The 25,560-nt window shown below is 33.1% G+C and overlaps 3 protein-coding genes across 4 annotated transcripts; 2 read left to right on the top strand and 1 right to left on the bottom strand.

Annotated features, from left to right (window-relative positions):
* The first annotated feature begins 447 nt into the window (after nucleotides 1-447).
* LOC109595501 (inositol polyphosphate-5-phosphatase A) lies at nucleotides 448-14,037 on the top strand. Of its 2 annotated transcripts, XM_049967432.1 has the most exons (8): nucleotides 448-970; nucleotides 3,475-3,705; nucleotides 3,938-4,105; nucleotides 8,784-9,041; nucleotides 9,093-9,242; nucleotides 9,292-9,534; nucleotides 10,689-10,725; nucleotides 12,087-14,037. In XM_049967432.1, exons 1-8 carry the CDS (start codon nucleotides 908-910, stop codon nucleotides 12,245-12,247), a joined length of 1,311 nt encoding a protein of 436 aa, XP_049823389.1. In that variant the 5' UTR covers nucleotides 448-907; the 3' UTR covers nucleotides 12,248-14,037. The 2 variants fall into 2 exon arrangements, with proteins under 2 accessions (XP_049823389.1, XP_019866425.2); XM_020010866.2 differs by lacking the exon at nucleotides 12,087-14,037 and having other exon boundaries at nucleotides 10,689-11,657.
* Nucleotides 14,038-14,400: 363 nt separating this feature from the next.
* On the top strand, nucleotides 14,401-16,124 carry LOC109595479 (aminoacylase-1-like). Its single transcript, XM_020010831.2, has 7 exons — nucleotides 14,401-14,606; nucleotides 14,657-14,826; nucleotides 14,880-15,048; nucleotides 15,102-15,248; nucleotides 15,304-15,491; nucleotides 15,544-15,773; nucleotides 15,822-16,124. Exons 1-7 carry the CDS (start codon nucleotides 14,501-14,503, stop codon nucleotides 16,033-16,035), a joined length of 1,224 nt encoding a protein of 407 aa, XP_019866390.1. The 5' UTR covers nucleotides 14,401-14,500; the 3' UTR covers nucleotides 16,036-16,124.
* Nucleotides 16,125-16,128: 4 nt separating this feature from the next.
* On the bottom strand, nucleotides 16,129-25,502 carry LOC109595511 (uncharacterized). Its single transcript, XM_020010883.2, has 5 exons — nucleotides 24,900-25,502; nucleotides 18,633-19,215; nucleotides 18,088-18,573; nucleotides 17,805-18,007; nucleotides 16,129-17,691 (listed from the first exon to the last, which is right to left on the bottom strand). Exons 1-5 carry the CDS (start codon nucleotides 24,957-24,959, stop codon nucleotides 17,554-17,556), a joined length of 1,470 nt encoding a protein of 489 aa, XP_019866442.2. The 5' UTR covers nucleotides 24,960-25,502; the 3' UTR covers nucleotides 16,129-17,553.
* Between the last annotated feature and the right edge of the window lie 58 nt (nucleotides 25,503-25,560).

Here is a 25,560-nt window from a genome sequence, read left to right as displayed (position 1 = left end):
TATCAAATTGATACAAAAATGAGGGAACGTGTTAATTTACATGTGATCAGTGACAACCGGAATGAATCCCCCCGTTTTTGTAATCATCATAAACCACAAAATTTCCTAACAATGTTTTGTTTACATGCACGTCCCTACTGGTTTTCCACGTGCTTAAAACGCACACACTATATATTAAACTTTCGATGTAAGCGAATACATCGAATTCAACAACTCGTTAATTATGAATGAATGCACTCGGTTGTTTACAAATAAAAATTAAAGCTAAATTACCAATGTTAACAAGAGTTTAGTCGTGTAATTGTATATTGTTGCACAATAAACGTGTAAAGTAACTAAATAACATTAGTACGAAGAGAGTTCGATGAAGTAACAATCTGTCCCCGTGTATATATATATATATATATATATATATATATATATAAATTTTTGTTGTCTCCTCTAAACAAATAGCCCATTAATTTGCTAGTTTGTTGTTGATAAACCAGCAGATAAATGCACCAGCTTATTGATTCCAATGTCGGTACGCGTTACGACAGGAATGTGTGGTTATGGAACGGTCCGATCGGTCGTTCTACACGGCACACAGTGAAAACGATCAGCGTTTGTTTAAATAAAATGCATGGGCGAATTTGTGGTTTGCAGTGATTGATTGAATTGAACTTTGGGAATAAATCAATAAAGCAAGGGAAAACAACGTGACGGTGTACGCGCATGACGATTGGACGATGGTCTGTCGGGACTGACACAAAAATCGCGTGTAAACAGCCAGCGAAAATAGTAATATTTAGATTTAACCTTATAAAGCAGTTTTGGAAATCTCGTCCGAGATGGATCGTTGGTGCGTTAGTTAGTGCCCTCTTTGCGGACGACAGTCACCACCGGACGGTCCCAGGTTCAGTTCGAAATGGGTTCAAGCACAATTCCCGTTCTTCTAGTCACAGCCAATGTGGGATCTATTTTTGAGGATGTGAGTAAACTGATCTTTACGTTGAGAAAATTTACGTTTTTCTTTATGTTGGTGGAATACCAGAAGAAAGTTTCTGTTTGTATAATTTATTATTTACAGATATTATTCATACATAAAACTAGTTATTTTCACCACAAATTAGTTGTATCTACTATTCACATATTCACTAAACAAATGAGATACAAATTACTTAGATATTGTTGACTAAAAAACAAAATTGTAATGTGTATTGCTGACATGATTTTTTGTGTATTTGAAAGTGTAAATATTACACAAATTTAATGGCAAACTATTTAACTTGTTTATTAAATTTACTTTAAAATTATCCAACAAGTAAACAACATCAAATCAACTAGGTTATTAACTTTCAGAAAAATTATTTTCCAATTTTAGATTATTTCTTTTCATAATTAAACACTAACTTAAATAAAAATGTGTAACTAAAATAAATATTCTGATTTTCCTCTTAAAAATATTAAATTTTAATTTTATATTATTTATTTATTATTAAATACAAAATAATTGTTAATACATGTTAAATACAAAATAATTGTTAATACAACGTAATAAAATAATATACTATTTATAAACCACTCAATCACTTTTGGATTATAAATAAATAATGTAATAATATATAAACTGTTATTTTTTAACTGAATGTCTGTTTATTCTAGTGTAATTTTATACTTGAGCAGTATTGTAGAATTAAATAAATATTTACTTATGGTAGAAGTAAATAAGCCACATTTACACTTTTTACTAAATTAAAATAATATTTTTGCAATTTATATTTAATTTTTTTTTTCTTAGAATTAATTGTTATTATTATTTTATTAATAAATATTTTGTAATTATTCTCCATTTAATTTTATTTTTATTTACAATAAATAAATTTGAAATGTGTTAATTTGACATTGGGACCTCATTCCACAACAGTAATTTTTAATTGAACAAAACATTTAAAATGAAACTTGAATAAAAGCTCACATATTTATATTTGCTGAATACAAATTTATTCGTATAAAATATATTATAAAAGGAAGGCATTTTACATACAAAAATTGATTCAAAATTTATTTCAAGACCAGATTTAAAATAAAACTTAATAAAAGCTTACTAATTTACATTTACTCTGTTCAAATTTTTTTCAATTTATAGTATATTTTAAAAGGATAAGATTTTAAATGTATAAATGTATTCGAAATTTATTTTTGATTCCCATTTAACAACAGCAATTTTTAATTAAACATAATATTTAAAATAAACTTGAATAAAAGCTCACTTATTTACATTTGCTGTGTACACGTTTGTTTGTATAAAATATATTATAAAAGGAGTTGATTTTAAATACAAAAATTGGTTCGAAATGTATTTCAGGATGTCATTTCACAAGAGTAATTTTTAATTAAACAAAACATTTAAAATAAAATTTAATAAAAGCTGACTTACATTTACTCTATAGAGATTTATTCAATTCATAGTTATCCATTTTAAAAAGGGGAGATTTTTGGATCTCATTTCACCCTAGCAATTTTTAATTAAACAAAACATTTAAAATGAAACTTGAATAGAAGCTTACTTATTTACATTTTATAATATACTATAAAAAGAGGACTTTAAATATATAAATTGATTCGAAATTTATTTTGGGATCACGTTTCACAACAGCAATTTTTAATTAATGGCTTGTTATAATTTACTTCTAGAGAATCTTAAAATACTAGTGTTATTTTTATTATGATCATAAATCTTACGTAAGGTTTTTCTTCATTTAGTACATAAAAATATTAAATGTAATGAAAATATTTACATATTTTAATTTTTTATGGCTGAATTTAAATGTTGTTTAATTAAAACATTTTTTCAATTGAATTTAAATGACACTTCGACAATTTAACCAATGTTTAAGGATGCGGACAGTGACCTAAAAACTTTTGTCATCCGAAATTGCGTCAATGAATTTTTGTTCAAACCTTGACTTGAAAATTAAAACTTTATAAATAACTTGTTTATTTTCGAAAGTAAATATTCTGGAAGAATAATCCAATGCCGCCACTACAAATTAACATATTTGAGCGTTGTATTTTACATATAATGTCCAATTTTAATTATACCCTTTCACAGAAAAAAACAACAAAACAATAAGTAATAATAATAATGAAAAAACGAACGATTCTCATAAAAGAATCACGTTAATGTGACCAGTTTCATTTAAAATTCAAGACGCTACAACCATGAATAGTATTAAAGGAGGGAATGCGTCTCAAATCCAGACTCGGGTTTAATTTCGTTGTTCCCAGGGATTTGAGACCGGCCAATTCAATTTGTATGCAAAGTAATCATGAATAACGGAGCGGATTTATGAAATATAATCGCAGATCCGAGGATTCTGTGCTTTGTGCAATTAAATACAATTTCGGAGACGTATTTCGAAATAAAATTATGTCAAAGCTAAGATTGCTTGAAAGTACGTCATTAAGAAACGATTGTTCTTGTTTATGTAGCCCTCACAGATGCTGGAACTGTGGACCAAAGAGTTTCTCGGCACCGTCGCCAGACTGGAACCGAAGTTCATAGCTCTGCACTGCCAAGAGGTCGGTGGCAAGAACTACGAGGAGAGCATGAAACACGTGAAGCTGTTCCTCAACCTCCTGATGTCCAGCAACGAACTGCGGCTCTTCGACAAGATCAGGGTGTTCCTCGACGAGGACTACAGTTCCGCGGAGAATTTCACGGTAATAATCGTCTCGGTTGTTACGGAACATCGTCTTTTTTTAATGTGTTTAAGTAGTTATGTGAGATTGCTTGTAAACACAATAAAGTGTGTTTGCACAGTTAATGAACGCTCGTGTAAATTGAGTTCTGTTTATAGCCTCCGACACGGAAAATTGAATATTAAATACGATTTACGCGAGCGGTTAATTTAATTTAGAAATGGGAATGGTTTAATTGCATTTTCTTTTGCAGGCCCTTGGCAATCTTTACTTCGTACACGAATCGATTGATCACGTCTTAATATGGGACTTCAAGGACTCTCAGTATGTGCCTGTCGATGGCAAAGAAATCTATTCGGGGAACATCGAGGCGGTCGTTACCAAAGAAAAGGCAAAATTTCCCCAAAGTTTTTTTCCTAAGGTAAGCCCGTTTGGGGAACTGGTTCTATGGTGACAGATAAAACTGAAATCGTTCAATCAGTATTTAATTAATAGAACAATATGTTGTTTTTAATCGGTGCCCATAGGAAATAGTGGGTTTTATCTACGAAAATGTTACATAAACAAATAAAATACTTATAATTAAATTGCTTCCTATTGTAATTTGTTTATTGTGATTAATAACGGGCAGAAGCTACTGAGTATTATCTTATCGGAAATTAAACATTGTTTGGGACATAATGAACCACCTGTTTATTACAAAAATTTCAGTTATTTATTTATAATCCAATTTATAGATCAAATTATTATAAACGGGGAAAAATATATTGAACATAACACTTTTAAATTGTGATTACACTATCAAAATACTTATTTATTTAGTTGGGTTTTAATTATTTTGAAATAAATTATTATTTTATCTAAAACACGACCTAATTACTCTGGAAAGTGGAATATTTTTTAAAGGTACTATTAATCGTTTAGCACAAATGGTGTATAGTACAAAAGTATTTACTACTTTTGGCTTGGGATAACGAGAAAATTATTACTTGTAATTTAAAATATAATGTAACACAAACAACCCATTTTCTTGGTATACGGGGTGATTCATCTGACTTATTCAATAGACCTTTATGGGAAACGGAAAAAGGTATTAATTTGAAATTTTTGTGTATAATTATACCTGGACCTGAACTAATTGTCTAATTTATTTTAAACAAAATTTCTTTGAGTGACATAAACTGTATATTTTTTGGATTTTTAAATTCTACATATAATTACAAATAAAATGACTATACCACATCTTAATCAAATAGTTTTTGAGTTTTTAATTTTTTTTCCAACATTTTTGACAGATTGCTGGTCTAACTAAAATATCTGTAAAGCTACCATTTTAAATCCAGGAAAGTTAATTTTTGACATACACGGTAACCAAGTACCGTCCTATAAAAAGCCATTATTAGTACTCTCAAATTTATTTTTATTTATATTTAATATTGTGCATTTCAAAACATTAATAACTATCTTATATTCAGTAGAATATCATCTATATTTTAGTATAATAAAATTGGAACTTTTTGTTTTAAAATGAATAATTAAGAAGCACTTGTAATTTAGAACAAATTTAGAAAATTGCAGTTGACGGAGACGGAAATTGCTTGATCGGAAATAAAATCACCACGTTAAAATTAGAAATAAAGAATTACAAATTAAGTGGTTACTACTAATGTTTAACAATTTAATTCTAGTAAAAGTGCATACTCATTTTGGTAATTAGTAAACTGTATGAGGTGGCCACTAAATGACGTCATTAAATGAAGCGGGAAGAAAATGAGTAGGAATATTTGGAATCGTTTACTCCTCTCCATTCATGTGTATAAATAGATAATGAACGTTCATTTATAATTTAACCAATTGTTACATCAGAATTTTGGATTACCACAACACTGACATTTATTCGTCGTGAATGCGTCACGAATAAATTAGAAATTAAATATGAATTATAATAATTTAAAAATTCATCTCTCCCAATTTGTGACGATTGTAAATCTATCAAAAAAAGTACCAAGGTCCCCCCACACTATCGTCAGCTAATTGCCCAAAAAATCCCGTTCACGTCCGCAGTCTACAAAAAAATAAAAAAAGGAAAATACCGGTGCATTATCGGTGCGTGCACATTTTTTCGGACGATTAGACGCTTCCGGCGCTGGCAGATTTCAGTTTCCGCCTTCTTGACGTCAGCGGGTGTCAATTACACCGGTCCCAAACTGCGTCAATCGGAGTGACAGCAGGTGGGTTGGCGTACAACGCCCGGAGCGGAGGACACGTTTCGGTTTCTGTTTGTGTTGCGGACTCCTTTGCATACGCGATCAGGTGTGGATAAGGAATTAACTGATGGAGACGGTTGTGGTTCGTCAATCGTTCGTTTCCGTTGATATGATGCGGGTGATGATGTAAAATGCCTAGTTGTTTTTGTATAAATTAATATGTTGCTTTTCAATCAGTCAAAATTTATTTCAGTGGAACTATTGCTTAATCTAAATTATATTCATATGATTAATCGCCAATCAACAATTAGTTTTTCTCATTTTTTTATATTTTTTGAATAGTATTAATATTAAATTTATTTGCAGTTTTAAGTGTTTTGATTGAAAATATTGTATATAATAATTTAATACGAATAAGAATAAAATGTCTCTATAATTCCATAAAAATGATACGACCCAACCAACTTTGATAAAACATTTGATAAATTTACCAGACGTCTTAAGGCTGCGGTTTTGTGGGATTTAAAACCTAATATCTAGTATCTAAATACATTTAATACTTACAGTAGTGGCCATACTTATTAACTTTACAACTGGTCAATCTAATTTTATTCTTTCAATTTTTTTAATCTTTAATGAACAAAATTATAACTAGCTTTTACTTAATGGTCTTTCAATGGTTTTTGTGAATATAACTAGTGGTATTTTACTTATTAAAATTATTTAATTATTGATTAAAGTGAAACTATAAGAAAAATTATAATTCAGCGTTACTACATCCGAGAGAAACAGTAACAGATGGCCAAGAGTTTACAACTAAATAAGTCAGTTGTTTCCTTATTATTAAAAAGTTTAGAGAATTGGTTTAGGAAAGTTAAAGAAAACTTGGAGGAAATGGGACTTACTGAAATTAGTTCAAGGACTGTGAGGAGATGGTTAGTGGACTTATGTATTTTACAAAAAAGATAGTTTTGATTTATGTACAGGGATATATTAAACAACAATTTGCTTCTATAATAATAAATGTTAATCATTAAACATATCTGTAAAAAGTTATGATGCATATTTACACGAATGACAAAAGTTTGGAGACCCTAAAATTAAATTGTTAATTATTAGATTAATTAATAAACGACTAATGATTTAAATAAAATTACAGTTCTATCTCCCGAATAAGGGATTAATAAAAATGTTTCTAGAAATTGTATTTATTACTTTTATTAAGATTTTATAAAGTAAAATAGAATTAAACTTTTTTATTTGGACATAAGTTGGGAATCCTTATTAAATAATTTAATTTTCGAAAACAAAGAGAAGAATTAATATTTTGTTGCATATCCATCAGCTTGTATGACTATTGCACACATTTTGTTCATGGAGTCAACCAAATTTCTGATAAATTCTGAAAGTATTTTTTGCAATTCTGTTTGCAGCTTTTTCAGTACCTCTGCCTTATTTTTTTTGTGTGCTGCCGCATATTCACTTCTAAATGATCACAACCATCTTAGTGGCATATTATTTTCAGCGAAAAGTAACATGTGATCCTTTAATATGTTTCCACAAACCAATCTATCCATTTTTTCGGTAATATGGACCAACAGGCCACCGCCATATAGATTGACCACAACTGCCTTCTGAGTATGATCTGCTGAATTCAAAAAAATATATGTAATATTTTATAGAATAAGAATGTGATAAAATTTATAATACTAAATAAAACAACAATAGAAAATTCACATTATTTTAACGATTTACTTTAAATAAAAGAGTTATAGCTAACATATTTAATATTTTAAAATGTTCCTATAATAATGTCCACTAATAGTAGTACTAATTTAGTTTATTATTGCTGTACTTCTGACAACTTGAATATTAATTTGATACCTTCATTAAACTTTAAATTTCAATAAATAGTATGTAGTAATGTAATGTATTCAATCATAATAAGTTGACTTTAAACAAAAACAATAATTAACAATTGAACCTTGAATTAAAATAATTTTATTAAAATTAACGGTCATTTATATTTATAGAATTTAAATGTGTTATGTAAGTTATTAAATCATATAATTTTAGCTGTCTTCCAGCGTGTTTTACATTCAATCGTATTCGTTTTATTTTAAATTGTTACGGTGAGTCGAATTTCACACGAAAACACACAATGGATTCCCAAACAAAGCGCATTATTTACAATGACATTCACAAAATGATATTTTATATCTTTTGTGTCTTCCGCTTATTGTGCAGTTCGGGTTGGTACGTGCTATTAATAAACGGGTTCATTAATTGTCGAAACTGGCACCTATTAATGGACAGAGAGGGAACTATGCAACACAAATTGCTGCAATATAATGTAATGAGGAATTCTCATTAAGGAAATTCTTTCACTTCTATGTTTTACCGGAAATTTCCTTGTTAATTAATTAATTGTTCTTCTGTTTGTCTGATACGTTGAAATTGACTAAATTGTTCATGTCTAAGATGTACAAAATTAAATGTAAAAATATAAATGTATAAAGTTTGGGAGGTCTAATAATGGCTCCTTATAGGATGGTCCTTAGTTAACGTGTATACAAAAAATTCCAGCATCAAAATTGGTGACAATTTAGTTCGACCATCAATTTGTCAAAATTTTTGGAAAATAATTATGATTATAACTCTAAAACCAATGGGTTTAGGTATAGATTTGTATAGTCATATACAAGTCAAATATGCAGACAGAAAGTAGTTCAAGAGTCAAGTTATAATTGTTATAAAACTTCCAGTGAATAAGTTAGGTGATCAACCTGTATATACAAATCAAGAACAATTAAAGTGGACTTATTTTAATTCATAAAAGTTTAATATAAAAAATATTAATATGAAATAACATTTGAAAATTTTGTGTTTCAGAGTGTGTGGTCGAGAAAGGGCTTCCTACGTACAAGATGGTCCATACAGGGTACAGTTGTCGATTTGATAAACATCCACCTTTTCCACGACGCGTCGAACTTCGTTGCGATGGAATCGTATCCGTCGGTGTACTCACAGAACAGGAGACGGGCCCTCGACTACACCCTCAACAAATTCCACAACGACTCGTACGGAAAGGCACCTTACTTCCTGTTCGGCGACTTCAATTTCAGAACTGACACTGAAGGCGTTGTGAATGTAAATGTTTTTGTTAATTTACGTTCCGTTTAATAATTTTGGGCGTTCCAGAAACTTACGGAGGGTCTCAATAAGGTGCAGAACAACAAGAACCTGCTGCAGTACACGAATGAATCGAGTAAATGCATTTTGAGTGTGGGTAAAAAGGAGTTCAACCATTCGGATCACCAGTCGGTTTTCTTAAATCCGTCGCCCACTTGGGTAAGATTATGTTTTCGTCTTAGGACACCCCTTATAACTGTATTTGTAGCTGAAGTCCTACGACAAGGAGCTGGAGGCGTTCGAAGACCACCTCACCGAATACCCCATAACGTTCCCGCCTTCCTATCCGTTCGAGGAGAAAGTAGGCCTCGGATCCAAGTACATGATGACGCGGTGTCCCGCCTGGTGCGACAGGGTGCTTCTCAGCCACACGGCTAAGCAACTCGTGGACGACGCGGCTGAGGTGAAGTATAATATAATGGGAAGTGATACGTGCATGGGAGATCACAAGGTGAGTTTCTGGGTTGACCAATGATGGTTTGACGAAAGACAACACTTGAAAATTTTATTTTATTTTCGTTTCCTGCAATGTTTTCGAGTGTTGAATTTTGTTTGGGTCTTTAATTGCTCTTATTGTTCTTCTCTTTTTCTCTTATCCGTGTACGCAGCCAGTTTTTCTGGATTTTCACATGTTGGTAACTGAAGTCTGAGGTACATGTCCGTTTTACGTAGTATAGTCGCCACCCTTTTTTGATTTTTTAGCTAGAAATTGTCGAATCCCAAAGTTTTATCAATTTAAAGTCGGAAACGTGTATGTTTGATACAAGTGAAAATAATACTCTGTCGTGGAGCAAAAATATTGTCTTTACTGCGTGTCTTTTGAAGTGGATAATTTGAATTTCCTAAATTAAATAGATTTAAAAATATTTTCAATATGTTTTGTTTTGACCAATAATATTATATTACAGTTGTGGTCATAATTAAGCAACTTATTAAGTATATGAGGCTGGTGTAAGCTGTAAAGCAATGGGAACCTCTTAAGTACTGATGGAGTAGTTCAAATTGTTTTTTTTTAAAATTATGTTTATTTTATTAATTTCTCAAGGAATTTGGTAATGTTAATTTTATTACTGATTTAAAAGTTATGTTGTTGATGCAATTTTGTTTTATTTATGCAGTAGATTACATTGTTTATTAAAACTTATTTTGATAATATGTTTGTTGCCATTGGTATTCCGATTTTTTAAATAATTCACTTCAAAAGAGACGCAGTGTATATTTGAATTATTACAAGTTGTAGAAATACATTTAAAATAAATAATACAAAAATTCTGCTTCAAATTATTTGTATATAAAATGTAAAAATAGATCAAAAATGTATAGTACATATTGCCATGAAACAAAAACTGTCAATCAACAAGTCCGTGAAAAAGACAATATTTTCTCACTAAACATTTTTAATAAACTCATTTTATGTACATATTGAAATTCCTGCAGCTCGTGTGTTTAGACATGCCTCGCTTAAACTACAATGAACCTTTTGCTTTTGGTTTCACTCGTAAATACAATAAAGAACATTTTAGTTATGATTTGTTACATGCCCATGTGTATCCTGAATAAACATTCGCCAGACATTAATTGACACATTCAATATTTTGTTTACAGCCAGTGTATCTTAGGGTGGAGCTGAGGTCGAACGCAGGTACTGTTCTTTGTTGCGATCACGCGCCGTTTGTATGCTTGCCAGCCGTTTGCACTTGTTGTCAATCGTATGCTTCCGTTATGATAAACGTAGTAGACATGAGCGACTACATCACCAATACCAAACAAAGTTTCGCCGACTTGCCGATAGACAGTCGATTTTTGCACAAACCCATCACCAGGGACATGCTCACTCACGAACCGTACACGCCGGAGAGCGTCGATTCCCACTCGCCGATGCCGGAGAAAGCGGAGACGCTGGCCGAAACGGAGGCCCGCATCAAAACCGTATCGCCCAGTCAGCTGAAGAGTAGGCTGGAGAAAATTATCAGGGAGGAACTGAACAAGTCTCCCAGGCTGATGAAGCGGTCTGCCTCGGAGAACGTGGACATCGGCACGAGCGACAACTTTTTTCGGGGCAGGGCCATGTCCGAGGTGCCCAAGACGCAGAGGGACAGGCTGGTGTCCAGTTCCAGCGTTAGCGGGCACTCGCTGAACAGGCTGCAGAGCCATCACAGTTCCTCCGACGAAGACTGGGGTGACTACGGCAAAGATTGTATTACAGGCCAATCCAAAGAGACGCTGGACTATTCGTTGACCAAAGATGCTGTCGAACTCACGTTTATACCAGAAGACTGTAATATTCAGAGGAAACACAAGAGCAAAGTCAAAGATAAGCGAAAGACTATCGATTGTTGTAGCCTCTCGTGACTCTTGAGTTGATATTTAGATGTGCAATGGAATAAATTATGCAGATGAGATGTTGATGATACAAGATCATTAAAATGGAAAGATGTAAATGAAAAAAAATTTTGGAAATTAATATGGGAGGAAACGTATTAAACCTGATGACTAGTAGCTTCTTTTGTTTTTAATAATAAGACTAATGTATGTAAATGTATTACTACATACGAAATAAATAATTGAAAAAGATTTCTCTTGATGGATTTTGAAGCTACAAGAAGATAAAACCACAGTGAAAAATTACACCTAAACCACAAAACATTTCTAGTGCTGCAATGTTATGCATCCAGTAGTTTTTGTTGTTGATTTTTTTGCATGCTTGCACAAGCTGACCAAACTGATCTTCAATTTTATAGTACAATAACTCTACTGTACCAGAACAAGTACTAAATAGTTAATGTAGTTCCTACCTAAAAATAAACAATATAATTATTTATTATGAAAATACAGGGTGTTTTTCAAACTAATTATTTAATTTATTTTATTAGCTAACTACTTTATATAAAGTAAGTAAGTTTGGTTAGCTTCCAATAACCTTTTGTAGATTTGTGTGCACTGATGTGACAAATTTGTACAAAAAGTTAACCTGTGGACTCTTTTCTCTTTCCAACAATACAGGGTCGTTGCTGAGCGCAATGAACAGTATAAACTTGACTGATTCGAAAGTGCCAAAAGTTCAGGACATTGTGGACAGCAGTCCGACTACGACAGTGACCAGTTACATCTACATCCAGAACATTGACAACCCCGTGAAGGTGTTCAGGGAGACGGCCGTTTAAAATGCGAAAGTCCTCGTTGGAAGGACGATTGGCACAATTTCATTTTAGATTTAGTATTTCGTTGACAAACGCGAGACTCACGATTCTAAATGAAGTGATCATTACAAGGAAATCCCAGATTTTTTCCTGATTATTTTTAGAAAGAGTCGCCAGTCTAACAAATTGAGAAACGTACATTTTTGTATATATTGAAGAAACCTGTGTGTAATGTCATTCTTCGGATTATACCATCCCCCCCAAAAAGTGATCCACCCAAAAAGCTTGCCATTATTCTTTAAAAAACCATATGTATGTATATTCTAACTAAATGTGATATTTATTAAAAACATGGAAACATATATCGCTAAGCTTCCAATTGTTAAACCGTATGAACAATGCAAAAAAGACATTTAGTTTGGATTGTAATGTATATTTTTTGAAGAACTTTCTTAAGTCATTAATTTTAAGGTAAACTAATTTATAAATTGGAGTGTTTCACTCCTATTCATGCTTATTAAAGGTAGGGACTCCTGTGCAATCTTAGTACCTTTCCTATTATATACAGAATCCATCATGTAAAGGAGCCTTTTTAAGTTAATCTCCATTCAAGTCTAATTTCCAAAGTACATAGTAATTAGTTAAATGTCACAGATACTTGGTGTTTATAAAACTTATAGCAAGACATTTAAAAGCACACATCTTAACCTGTAACACCTGGTATCATATTTTCGCCATTACTATTGCAACTCTTGCGCTTCTCTGGTTGTTAATTAATTATTAATCTAACAAGGTACAAACAAAACCCCACGACTGACATACTTTATAAAGTTGTGTTTTTAAACGTTTGTTCGCAAAATTGATGCACCAACACTATTGGATAAGCGTACAAAGCACATTTTCACTGTATTTGTACGTTTTGCCAAATCGGTACGCTTTCTTCATTTGATGAACCTGCTTGTCTTAAATATTTTGATATTAAAAGATTGTTTCTCCACTGTTATTATTTTTTATACTAATGTGATTTTTCTATATATTTAATGTTTGATGTTAGACATAATTCACTGTGTTAAATGTTCCGTGGATTCCATGTAAAGTAAACGTTTTTGCCCAAAATACCTCTAAATGTACCTAGATACATAATAAGGTTATTCTAAATGTAAACATGGTATCGTTAAAAACAGTTTAAGTAAATAACTGGTGGGTTGCAAGAATGTTAATTAAATTATCACTGACGACTAAAACATATCCCGTTCGATGAAATATTTTTTTAGTATTATAATTTCTTGCAACCGTTAGTAAAAGTGTAATCAAAGACCCATTTGAATTAGAAGAGATGCTACCTAGAACACCAATGTTGCTCAAAATGCTGATATTATTCAATACTCTAATTTTAAAGCTAATTGAAAATTTTGTGACCTTTTAAGGAGTTTTAGAATAACCAAAAAAATTGACTGTTTCAGTACAGTTGTACTTTTATTGTTAAATGTTTTATATGTGCCCATTTAGAAATATTTGTACTTATATCATATAATCTTAAAATGTTAACTTTAAAATGGGATAAATAAATGTACTAGTCATATTATCTTCTCCTTTTCATTATGTACTTTTTAATATTTTTAATACTGTTTCAACCTCTTGAATTTGAATAATAGATTTAGAGTTGAACACCCGTAAAACACGGATTTTCAATCTCGCTTTATTTTCCATTTATTTTCTAGTCATTCTTAATAGTCATTTAATATCTGAATTGTTTTATGTATACTTTGTTGTAATAAATAAACTAAAATTCAAATAAAACATTTAGGAAAGTATTACATGTGTTTTTTCCCAATTAATTAAATCCTTATTAACAGTAAGATGTGTGGTAAGTATAAAATTACAGAATTGTGGATACGAATAATAAAACTGGGCTTAATTGAGTAAATACTTGATCTAGTCGCAAGATAAAATTGCCTTAAAATGTAGAGAATTATTGTCGACGATTAAAACTATTTCACATAACTACTTTCTTTAATCATAACTTTCCAATGTTCACATTGTTAACTGCAGGGCCATATTATTTTACCTATGGAAAACAACTTTCCCAAGAGCTTGTTTTTAAAATTCCGGCCTCGTCCGAATATCGTGGGTTATCTTTGGTTGTTTACCAGGCAGTTTGTAACAATTGTTTGATTAAAATTACCACCGGCTGGCTTAAATGATAAAGTGTGCGCTCTCGATGTTAATTTAAATGCTGAATGAATCGTTTGCGACAAACAAACGTAGTGTTACAACATGAGCGTCATTACCATGGAGGATAAGGAAAAATTGGACCAGCAAGCGATAAATAATTTTCAGGAGTACTTGAGGATACCTTCTGTGCATCCCAATGTTGACTACGGTATGATCTTTGGCTAGTACAATGTAAGGATACTAATTTACAAGTTTTAGGACCTTGCGTTAGTTTTTTGAAAACACAAGCGAAGTATTTGGGTTTACCGATTAAGATTGTCCAAATCACACCCACCAATCCGGTAGTGATCATCTCTTGGGTTGGAACTAATCCAAACTTGCCCACGATTGCATTGAGCAGTCACATGGATGTTGTTCCAGTATATGAAGTATAAATTGCCCAAAATTATTTCTGCATTAGATTTTCTTGCTGATATTTTAGGAGCAATGGACCAAAAAGCCGTTTGCAGCTGAAATAATAAACGACAAGATATATGCCAGAGGTTCGCAAGACATGAAATGTGTCGGAATTCAATATTTGGAAGCTATAAGAAGACTCAAGCTTCAAAATAAAAAACCTTTGCGAAGCGTACATTTAATTTTCACACCAGGTAAGTACTACAAGATACACACAAGATACTTTCCTCCACATTCGTCTTATTAGATGAAGAAATTGGTGGGGTAGATGGCATGAAAAAATTGGTAAAAACTCGAGAGTTTGACGAATTGAATGTTGGATTTGCTCTTGACGAAGGTATGGCCAGTGAAAACGAAGAATTTTCAGTGTTTTATGGTGAAAGATGCATTTGGTGTAAGTGCTTAAAATATGTTTATACAGTGTACTGTACTGCATAGATTAATTTTAGACATGGACATACATTGCCCGGGTACACCTGGACATGGTTCACTTCTACATGACGACACTGCCGGAGAAAAGGTTTCTTATATTTTAGATAAATTCTTTGAATTCAGACGTCAGGAAAAACTAAAATTGGCAAATAATCCACATTTTACCATAGGAGATGTAACAACCATCAACCTAACTAAGCTCTGGGTAAACTAATTGCTTACTTCTAAGTCACTTACTCAATTAAAATATCTATTAGGGTGGAGTTCAGTCTAATGTGGTTCCACCAGAATTATCCTTCACAATTGACTGTAGAATACCAGTAACTTTGGATGTGGAGCAATGGGAAAAAACAATTAATCAGTGGTGTAAAGAGGCAGGTCCAGATGTTTACATAGATTTCATTCAAAAACAACCTCAAATTGCACCAACCAAAATAGACAGTTCCAATCCTTACTGGATTACTTTCAAGAATACTATAAACAAATTGTAAGCATAAATTAACAAACTGAGTATCACTTAACATATAAATTTCAGAGGGTTGAAGATTAAAACTCAAATATTCCCTGGCGGAACAAATAGTAGATACTTGAGAGGAATCGGCGTGCCAGTTCTTGGTTTTTCTCCGATCAATAAAACTCCAATTTTGTTGCATGATAATGACGAATTTCTTGGCGTACAAACGTTCTTGAAAGGAATTGAAATTTATGCACAATTAATCAATTCCCTAGCATGCATACCACAAATCTAAGGACTGTTGTGTTATTATCTTAGAAATATATTATATTAAAAATACGTATATTCAAAAATTAATAAAACCATTTTGTATATGAAAAATCACATCATCTTTTATTTACCAATATTTACTTAGACACTAACAAAATTTGTACATGGACTTAAGTTAAAAATTAGTTTACAAAAAATGTAAAAATAATATTATACACAAGGATAGTTAACGTTAGACTAAGAGATAGATTGGGCTGCTTGTCGTAAAATATACATAATACAATATGTATATTTTGCAAAAAGCTACCAGCTATGGTTATGAAATAATCAGTCATTTTTCTAAATAAAATAACAATTTCTTCTATTCTACAAGTTTTTAATGATCTGTTACTGTGCAATTCTATACTAATATAAAAGAAATATTTCAGAAAACTTGGTTCATACATAAACCTGTCATGAACCACATTTTCACAATACACATACAAATAAAAACAAAAAGAAAAATGTCCACCAAAAAGGAACTTGTTTACAAACAATTCAGCATGATGTTTAATTTTTGAGGTAGTCACATTTCTTTTAGATAAATCGTTACTTGAACAATAAGTGACATGATCATTTCCATTTTAAATTAGACAATTAAATAAAAAATGAAAACGAACACAACAAACGTAACAGGTCACAAAAACACGAATTATCACATTGGCATAATAAAAATAATCATTATTATTATGATGAACAAAAACATAAAATTAAAAAATTGTGATTGAACTGGTCCCGCAATAAGGAAATGACCAAGAAGTTAAGTTAGGAGCCAAGGCACGATTTGTACATAACTAAAAACTTTGCAACTTAAATTTAAAATTGTTAATTAGAACACATTTTTGCACTCTTACAAATTACATTCCACTGATAATATACTATAAAGAACCATTCAATTCTAATAACACATGTCATTATCCAATATGAAAAAATGAAGCTATACATTCACGGAAATTATATTCACACTCGCAATCGTAAAATAAATTATTATAACGATAATTCAATGGAATAAAATTTGCGCCACCAAATAATTACAAACTAGTAAGTACATATCTGCAGTTTTGTTCAAATTTAAGTTGAAAGCATGATCTAATTGCCATCAGTCCTTCACTTCTATAGAATACTGTTGTCGGCTTACATTTCGAGACAATGTAGGGGAGACAATTCACTACGAATAAAAAATGTAATGTAATAACAATCAACACAAAACCGTTATTCTTCCGTCTATAAGAAACTATAATAAAATACATCTTTTAGCTAAAATTGCTGAGCTTGGCAGTCTTGATGTATATCTCGAATTTTGGAACATAAAACAGATATCTTCTAAGATACATACACGGTAGAAAAAAAATACAATATTTACAATTTTTATATCACCAATCTACACAGCTTCACATTACATATCAATGGAGTTGCTAACCCAGATAGGACAAATTCTTTTCTCTCATTTTTTAGGATGCTTAAAGCATCTCCGTTTACTCACTCGTCTTGGTTTTCGTTCATTTTAATTCTGGATAATGTACGTCCTTCTCCGCTTGTTATTTACCGTTCTTTCGTACAACAGCTCCTTCTGCGCTAGCGCCATTTCTACCCGCAACAATTCGTGATCGTCGTCCATGTCTTCGTACATACCGTCAGAAACCTGTAATGAAAATAAACAAAACGTAAAAACAACTGAAATTATAATATAATTAATTAATTATCCAGGATTTATCATAGTAGTTCAATAATTTATTGCTTTATGGTAAATCTTACCTCAATATCGAGATCGCTGACGTCTCCGTTTTCTTTGATGGTTTGGACATTGATAAATTTGTAGGTGGGCTTTTCCTCCACTTCGTGTTCGGAGTCGCTGCCCTCCTCGCTCTCTGCGCTGCCGCAGGAGTCGCCAAAGTTATCGCTTTCGTCATAGCTGCACGAGAATTTCAATTCACCCCTTTCCAAGGCTTCCAAGTTTTCTGTAAAAATTTACACCAAAATAATGATCGGTTCCTAAATAATATGTCCAAAATAACAGAAAATAGATATAGTTACACACCTGGATTGACCATGGCCTTCTTGATAGCGGACGGGTCCTTCCTAGACCACTTCTGCACCTCCTCGTCCATTTTGCTGATCTTAGCCGGATTCATCGCCCACAAGCAGCCCTTCCTTTGCGCACCGTTCAGTGCCGGCTTCTCGATCTTCTCGAAGCACTTGTTCAGCGACAGATTGTGACGCACGGAGTTCTTCCAGCCGTTCGGCGCCGTTTTGAAGTACGGAAAATGTTTGCACATGAAATTGTAGATTTCGGAGACGGGCAGGCTGCCGGTGCGGCTGTTCTTCAGCGCCATAGCTATTAGACAACTGTAGCTGTACGCCGGCTTCGGGAACGACCGCTCATTATCGTCGTACATGCCTCTGTGATGGTGATTGTTATTGGTGTTTATTTTTTGGCCACGGTTCACATTCGCCGTCAGAGTACGGACTGTGGTGACGTTGTTCATTTGGGCTACTGTGATGGGAGTTCCCGTGATTACTGGCACTGTAAAAAAACAAATATGGTTAGAACGAAGAAGGATAAAACTTGCAATGATTACTTACCAACTTGTCTGGACACTGCGTTTCTGAAGGTGAGCAAAGTTGGTGGCTTGGACGCGGAAATGGTTTTAACAGTCGGCTTATTGATTATCGGCGTGACTTTGGTGATCGCTTTGAAAACCGGCTTCCTCTCCTCGACCTCCACTTCGTCTTCCTCCAACTTGTGTATCAGGTCTCGCTTCACGGTATCCGCCTCCTGTTTGATCGACGTGATTTTGATGGTGGCAGGTGAGAACGTCAGGTGACTCTCCTTCGGCGTGGGTGATGGCGAGCTCATGCTCTGCGCCAGCGACATCAGCGGCATCACGGCGTTGGGATTGACCATCGTAGGTCCGTCCTCGCTGCCAAACTCCAGATTCAGGCTCGAGTTCGAGTGGTTCGAATGGGAGGAGAACCATTTGATGTCGTGCACGTCCTCAAACTCGAGCGGCGGCAGCTCGTTGAAGTTGAGGCCGGAGAAGTCGTTGTGACCGCCCACCAGCGTGTCGATCTCCGACTTGATGTCGATGTCGAGGATGTCGGGGAAGGACAGCGAGTCCGTCGCGCTCAAAAACATATCCATTGCTGCGGACATGGCATTAATATTCTGGGGGAAATTGATTTACAATTAGCAAAATTCCTCTAGAATTTCAACCAATGTTATAAACAATTGCGTCAAACAATTTCTGTTACAAAAAATGAAAAAATAAACTTTAATAAAGACATAAAATTCATAAATATCACGCAGATGTTTTGTGTAATTGGGTTTCAGTCCACTAGAGATGCCTGAATGATTAAGTGATGTAAAACCCTCTCCCCACGATATTGATCCCAGGGGGTGAAATGTCCATACCCCTCTTTATTGTGCACTCTGTCTCCCATGTTTATAATCGCTTATAATAATTTTTACACCGTAAATTTCAGTCGTAAAACAAAATTGTATCGTTAACATTTTACATTAACAAAACCGTTAATCCCGATGCTTCTAAATATTTACGACATATCTAAATGGAACAATTTAACACGTACTTAAAAGTATTTGTATTTCATCATCACGAATTTTAGTACTGTCTTTGCCTTTGCGATTTCTAGTTTCACGAGTTCATTTCCCGTCGAGAGTTCTTCACGTGTATTTTTTATTTCACACGGACATTGATTCAAAGAAACATTATCTATTCTACCTGTGTATGCATATTTATTACGGTCTATTGCATTTCTTGTTTAATGTCGGTAATAAACATTAAAACAATCACAAAGCTAAAAGTAGCACGTGTACTTTATGTCTTTAAATGGGTATTAAAAGGGACACAAATTTAAAGAATAAATATAAACATAACTATTTATTTAAATTGGCAAACAATTTCGAAGTTGAAATATTATGAATGATCTTTTGTACAATTTATAATCGCACACCTCTAAAGCAGGAATTCATAAAGGGATGATGGTTCATCGCCTATTAGATCTTGGGCTTCACTAATGTTATCAATATTGTTTCGATCTTCAATGACATTGCGTTCAAAATTATCGATATCGAGGGTCGATTTTACTTTGCTGCAACTGATTAAAAAGTGTATCTTTACAAGGGCTATCAAATTTATTCAACCTTTTTTCAACACTTCCAGTCGTTGGGGTAAATAATTAAAAAAAGCGGGAATGTCTTGTATATTTCCATTGAATTAATAAAAGTGTAACAGACCCCAAACTACCCCCTAGATATCACAGTCCCGTATTCAATAGCAGGTAATATTGAAACGTTTTGGTGTTGGGAATATTTAATGGTATTATAAAATAAAAGGTTTAAAATCAGTCAATAGGATTTAAATAAAAACTAGTTTCAAAGATATAATAAAACTAAGATATAAAACTTTCTTCGAAACGAGTAGTTTTAAATAGTATATGCAATTCATGTGACAAACAATTTATGATAATAAATTAATTTAAAACATTCTTAAATTACTTAATATAGATTAATTTATAAAATTTCAATATTTTTTGTATTAAACGATGTGATTTTAAAAACAACTTCAAAATTGATAATAATATAAAGATTTTAGAGACATTTTGAAAAAAAAAAATAATTTTTTTAATAATTAATATAGAATATTTAATAAATTCTCAATTTTTTTAATATTAATGTTAAATTAATACAGAATCATTAATAAATTTTCATTTTATTTTAATATTAAATTAATATTAAATATTATTTTAAAAATAATTATAATAGTAGTAATTAAAATATTAAAGTTTAAGAGTAAATTTATCAAAAAGTTTATTTTTAAACAATGATACAATTTATAATAATAAATTAATCGGTACAAACTATATTTTATAATGTTTACGGCTTAATTTGATTAATAATTAATGATGTTGAAGTTGAATTATAATAATTTGGAAAATATTTGTAACTAATTATTTCTATTAATAAACTGATATTTACCAATGTTAAAAAAATATAAGAAATTTTTATGCCCAGGGATAGCCAACTAAAATTTTCATAAGAGCAGGCCTTTTATTTTCAACGTTTAATCATTACACAAACATACCTTTTAAAACAAATACTTACTCATTAGCAAAACATATTTACAAACTATAATTCCACAAAGTATCACATATCTAACAAAATGATAAAAAAGTAAAAGAAATAGACATGAAGAACAAACTAATGACGATTAAAGCATAACTGGCATTTGTTAAATGACAACTTTAGCGACTATCCACCTCTTATCGCACATTGCTGATTGTCAATTGCTGTAAGAAACATAAACAACGCAAAAACAATGCGCCCAATGAATCATAAAATTTATCAGTTTTAAAACATTTGCTTGGCGCCCATGATCGCTCCTCAGGTATTATAAAACGGGCACGTCCCGTTTCTGGTTGCCATACTCTTGGCGCGACTGTACACCTACCGGCAGATGGCCGACCCGAACTCGAGAGAGAGAGAGGGGAACATGGATCGGTGGAGGGTGCCAATAATAATGCGCCGAGGCAGTGGTGTCTCGTGGTAAACATTTCAGGGAATATTTTTTTAGAAATCAAGCCTATCATGGGTTCTTTTCTACTTCGGAGATTAACTTTTTCTGAATGGATAGGATGGAAAGAGCGGTTAAATATAAATTTTCGGTTATTAAATTTCTTTGGAACCTTTTATTACGTTTTAGAGTTGAAAAGCATCGGTTTCTTTCTAATGTTGTTACCACAATTTCCAATAATTTTCTAGTTACCCTTAAGATTGTATGCTATTAAAATTTTAGAAGAGGTAATGAACCATTCATTACTTGAATGAATAAAAGACAGTTCAGTCCGTAAACATTCTTTATAGAGTGTGAGATAAAAGAAACACATGGCAGTGAGTTCATCCTCAGAAACTTGTCGGAATATTCTGCAAAGTATTCCGAAAGTAAAAAGTAATGCAACTAACTATTATAGCAGGAATTCATAAACGGATACATTTATTTTCTGATGGTTCATCACGCTTCACTAACGTTATTATATAATTATTCGAACTTCAATGACACTGTGTTCAAAATTATCGATATCGTGGGTCGATTTTACTTTGCTGCAACTGATTAAAAAGTGTATCTACAAGGGTTATCACATTTTTTCAATTTTTTTCAATACTTCCAATAGTTGGGGTAAAAATTATTAAAAAAAAAAACAGGAATATCTTGTATATTTCCATTGAAGTTTGCACTGATATTTGCTCAGATAATAGTACAGATGAACAATTGGAATGTTGGAATCTGGGGTTAATCAGATCGAAATTGCAGGTGGGCTCAATGTTGCACGAAGAAGCATTTCTCGCTCGAGTACTCGAGTTTATTATACTGGCTCTACTTAAGAAACACCAAAGAGTTATAGACCAAGAAAAACTGCTGCAAACCAATATAATTTCAGTAGGGACCCTATAGCGTCCTCATCGCAACTGGCTGTTCAGCTAGAAAAGTCCGCAGGAGCTTGTTACGCTCCAGGTATAGTACGAAGACGCTTGACAAATGTTATTTTTTTTTTTGTTCACGAAGAACATTGCGTCGCTTACTTTGACCCACGACCATAAGTAACGACTGGAATGGGTCAAGTCTCATGTTCACTGAACATATTAAAGTGGAATTGGGTTGTACAAACAAAGATGATCCTCGAGTTCCTGTCTAGTGTAAACGATGTGTTCCACGAAATCGTTGAATACTTCAAGAATTTTACCCATTTCAAGGTCATTATGGTGTTGGAAGAAATTTGTTAAGAGAACAACACAAAATAGAACATACAGTGGTGGTCATTTTTATAGAAACTTTTTAAAATGTTAAATATTTTAATTCCTTAATCTTTTATTTAATGTCAAATTTGGTTATAAACTTGAATCCAAATGTTTTCTAGAGGTTTGATACATGGTGAATGCGACTTTTAATGATTTCGTTACGATTTGTTGGAATTGTTTTCTTGTTGAAACACACATATTCAATATATGGAAGCAAATTGTTGTTTAATATTAAACATCCCAGTACATAAATCAGTCTATGGGGTCTACGCCAGAAAAATTAAAGCATCTCCATAGCATAATTGAACCTCCACCATGTTTCACTGTGGGTATAACAAACTTTTGCAGTTTTGTCCCTGTAAGATGTTTAACATAAGCATAAATTTTATAAATTAATTTTAGACTCGTCACTGAAACTACTTGTTCCCACTGTTCTGTGGTCCAGTGATGTTATCCTAAGCAAGTTAAAATTGGACACTTTTAGAAGAAACCAGGATTTTCCTTGTAGGTCTGGGATAAAACGAAGGGATAGATGGGGTGGATGGGGATCCGCTAACCAATGTAAGTCCATAAAGTAAAAATAAAATAAGATTGATCAGTTGCATAGTAAACACAAAAATAATAGAAAAAAACAATAAACATTAAAGGTACCGTCATACATGTAGTATCAGCTCATACTTTTAATACTTTTTAATGTTTCTAGAATTATGGCCGCTACAGTATGTATAAAATTGATTAAAAATAAAAATTGTTGATTTATTATAGATGTTTTTTTACTGAATATCTCTCACGAGATTTTACTTAATTCTTAAAAAAATTCTAAAAGATAAAATAACAACATCCCCAACTTCTGAATATGAGTTTATGTGTTTCTATACAATAAAAAATTAACATTTCAGTTAGAGAACATAGGTAATTAATTTTGTTAGGAACTCTGTGGCAATGCACGAGCCGCCATTGGTTTAAAGTATTAACTAGTATTTGGTAAATGACAAATTCACCAACGGGACCATCGCTTATCATACATTGCCGATTGTCACTTACTGCAAGCGACATAGACATCACCAACAACAAAGTTAATCAATTTTAAAACATTTATTCGGTGCCCATGATTGCTCCTCAGGTTTACCCACAAACCATTTCTGGTAGCCGTTCTCTTGGCGCACGGTATGCCGGCAGATGGCCGACCCGTACGTGAGATAGACAGAGAGGGGAACGAGCATCGGCAGAGGGTGCCAATAATAATACTCCGAGATGAAATTAAATCCCAATACATCCGTCCGGCTCATTAGGATAATTTTGCGGAATAACGACGAATTGTCGTCGCCTCCTCAGGTACACACACACGTCGAGCCTCTTTGTGTACGACTTGACTCCGGACACAATGGCCGTGGCCGGACAAAAGAAACAACCCCGAGAATCAACCTGAACCGTCGAAAAGAAATCATAAATCGTAAACAAAGTGACAGGTCTTTTTGTCGACTGTTCAATTTGAAAAATAATCGCTTTTGTGCGAAGCTGTTGAAGAGGGCAACGTTTTCCTCATACATCAAAACTAATTTCCATTTGACCTTGACTATTCTTCCCGCCTAGCAATTTTTGCTTAAAATAAACGTTTTATTCGCAAACGTATAATGTTACAAAAACCAACACCAACAGTAACATCCAAAAGCTCCAATTGGACTCATAATAAAACAAATATAAAATGAATTGAGAAAAAACTTCCGAGGTGGGTGTACCCATTACTGTTTATTTACATGCAATTTAAATGGACGTTTGCCAGTTCGTTATCGGCCGGCAATAATTTCCGGAACAACGCAAAAATCACGTAACATTTCATAACAGAATTGTCCCCAAACAAACATTTCCCCAATAATTGATAAGATAACACGCGTCCACACAAAAGAGCGGGATTGTTCGTTAGGACGAGTCCATTCTCACGGAGCGAATTACGAAAAAACTGTTTTCGTCGATTTCGCACGTTTTGTAACAGAAATGCACGCAAAAATTATCACCAAAAATTATAAAATACTTACCGATTTAATTTCCGTAGAGATTTCGTTGTGTCCGATCGTATTTTCATGAAAATCGTGCATAAATATGATTTTAACACTGACAGCACCGTACACCCGACGAATGTATACAAAACTCCTGGTTGCCACAAAGGACGAAGAGGGAATTCAAATCGCGCGCTGTCGATTGGCCGGCGCAGGTCACGAGTGTTTCCCGCGCGATTTCTATTGGTCGGCGCGCAAACGTAGGCAAGACGAACACACAACGTCGAGAAACGATGCACATGGCAATGGCGCCTGACATTTAATTTAACCTAAGTTTATCGACTTACGGAATAAATCCGTTAAAATTCGATGACGACAAATTAATCGGCGTTTTTCGGCGAAAATTTTGACACGCCTTTCGCCGTGCATTACCCAATTGTCGGCCGACACAGTAATGCGACAGTTTTAAGCCTTTTCAGATTTTGCCGGGAACGTCCGCGGCCGGAAACTGTCATGGCAGACGGCAATATTTGTAATCCACATTCCGCAACAAATGAACCCATATCGCCTGAAAAACATCCAATATTCCGGTGAAATCGTACCAGAAAAACAGATTTCCGGCATGTGCGTTTGCGAGAAATGCACATACATCCAATTTAATAAACCCGGCAAAAATCGATTTTTGTACCGCGGACAAGTC

Source organism: Aethina tumida, chromosome 5, assembly GCF_024364675.1.
Source record: "Aethina tumida isolate Nest 87 chromosome 5, icAetTumi1.1, whole genome shotgun sequence".
Taxonomy (NCBI): domain Eukaryota; kingdom Metazoa; phylum Arthropoda; class Insecta; order Coleoptera; family Nitidulidae; genus Aethina; species Aethina tumida.
The sequence above is the reverse complement of the archived record's forward strand: the minus strand, read 5'-3'. Positions and strand labels throughout refer to the sequence as shown.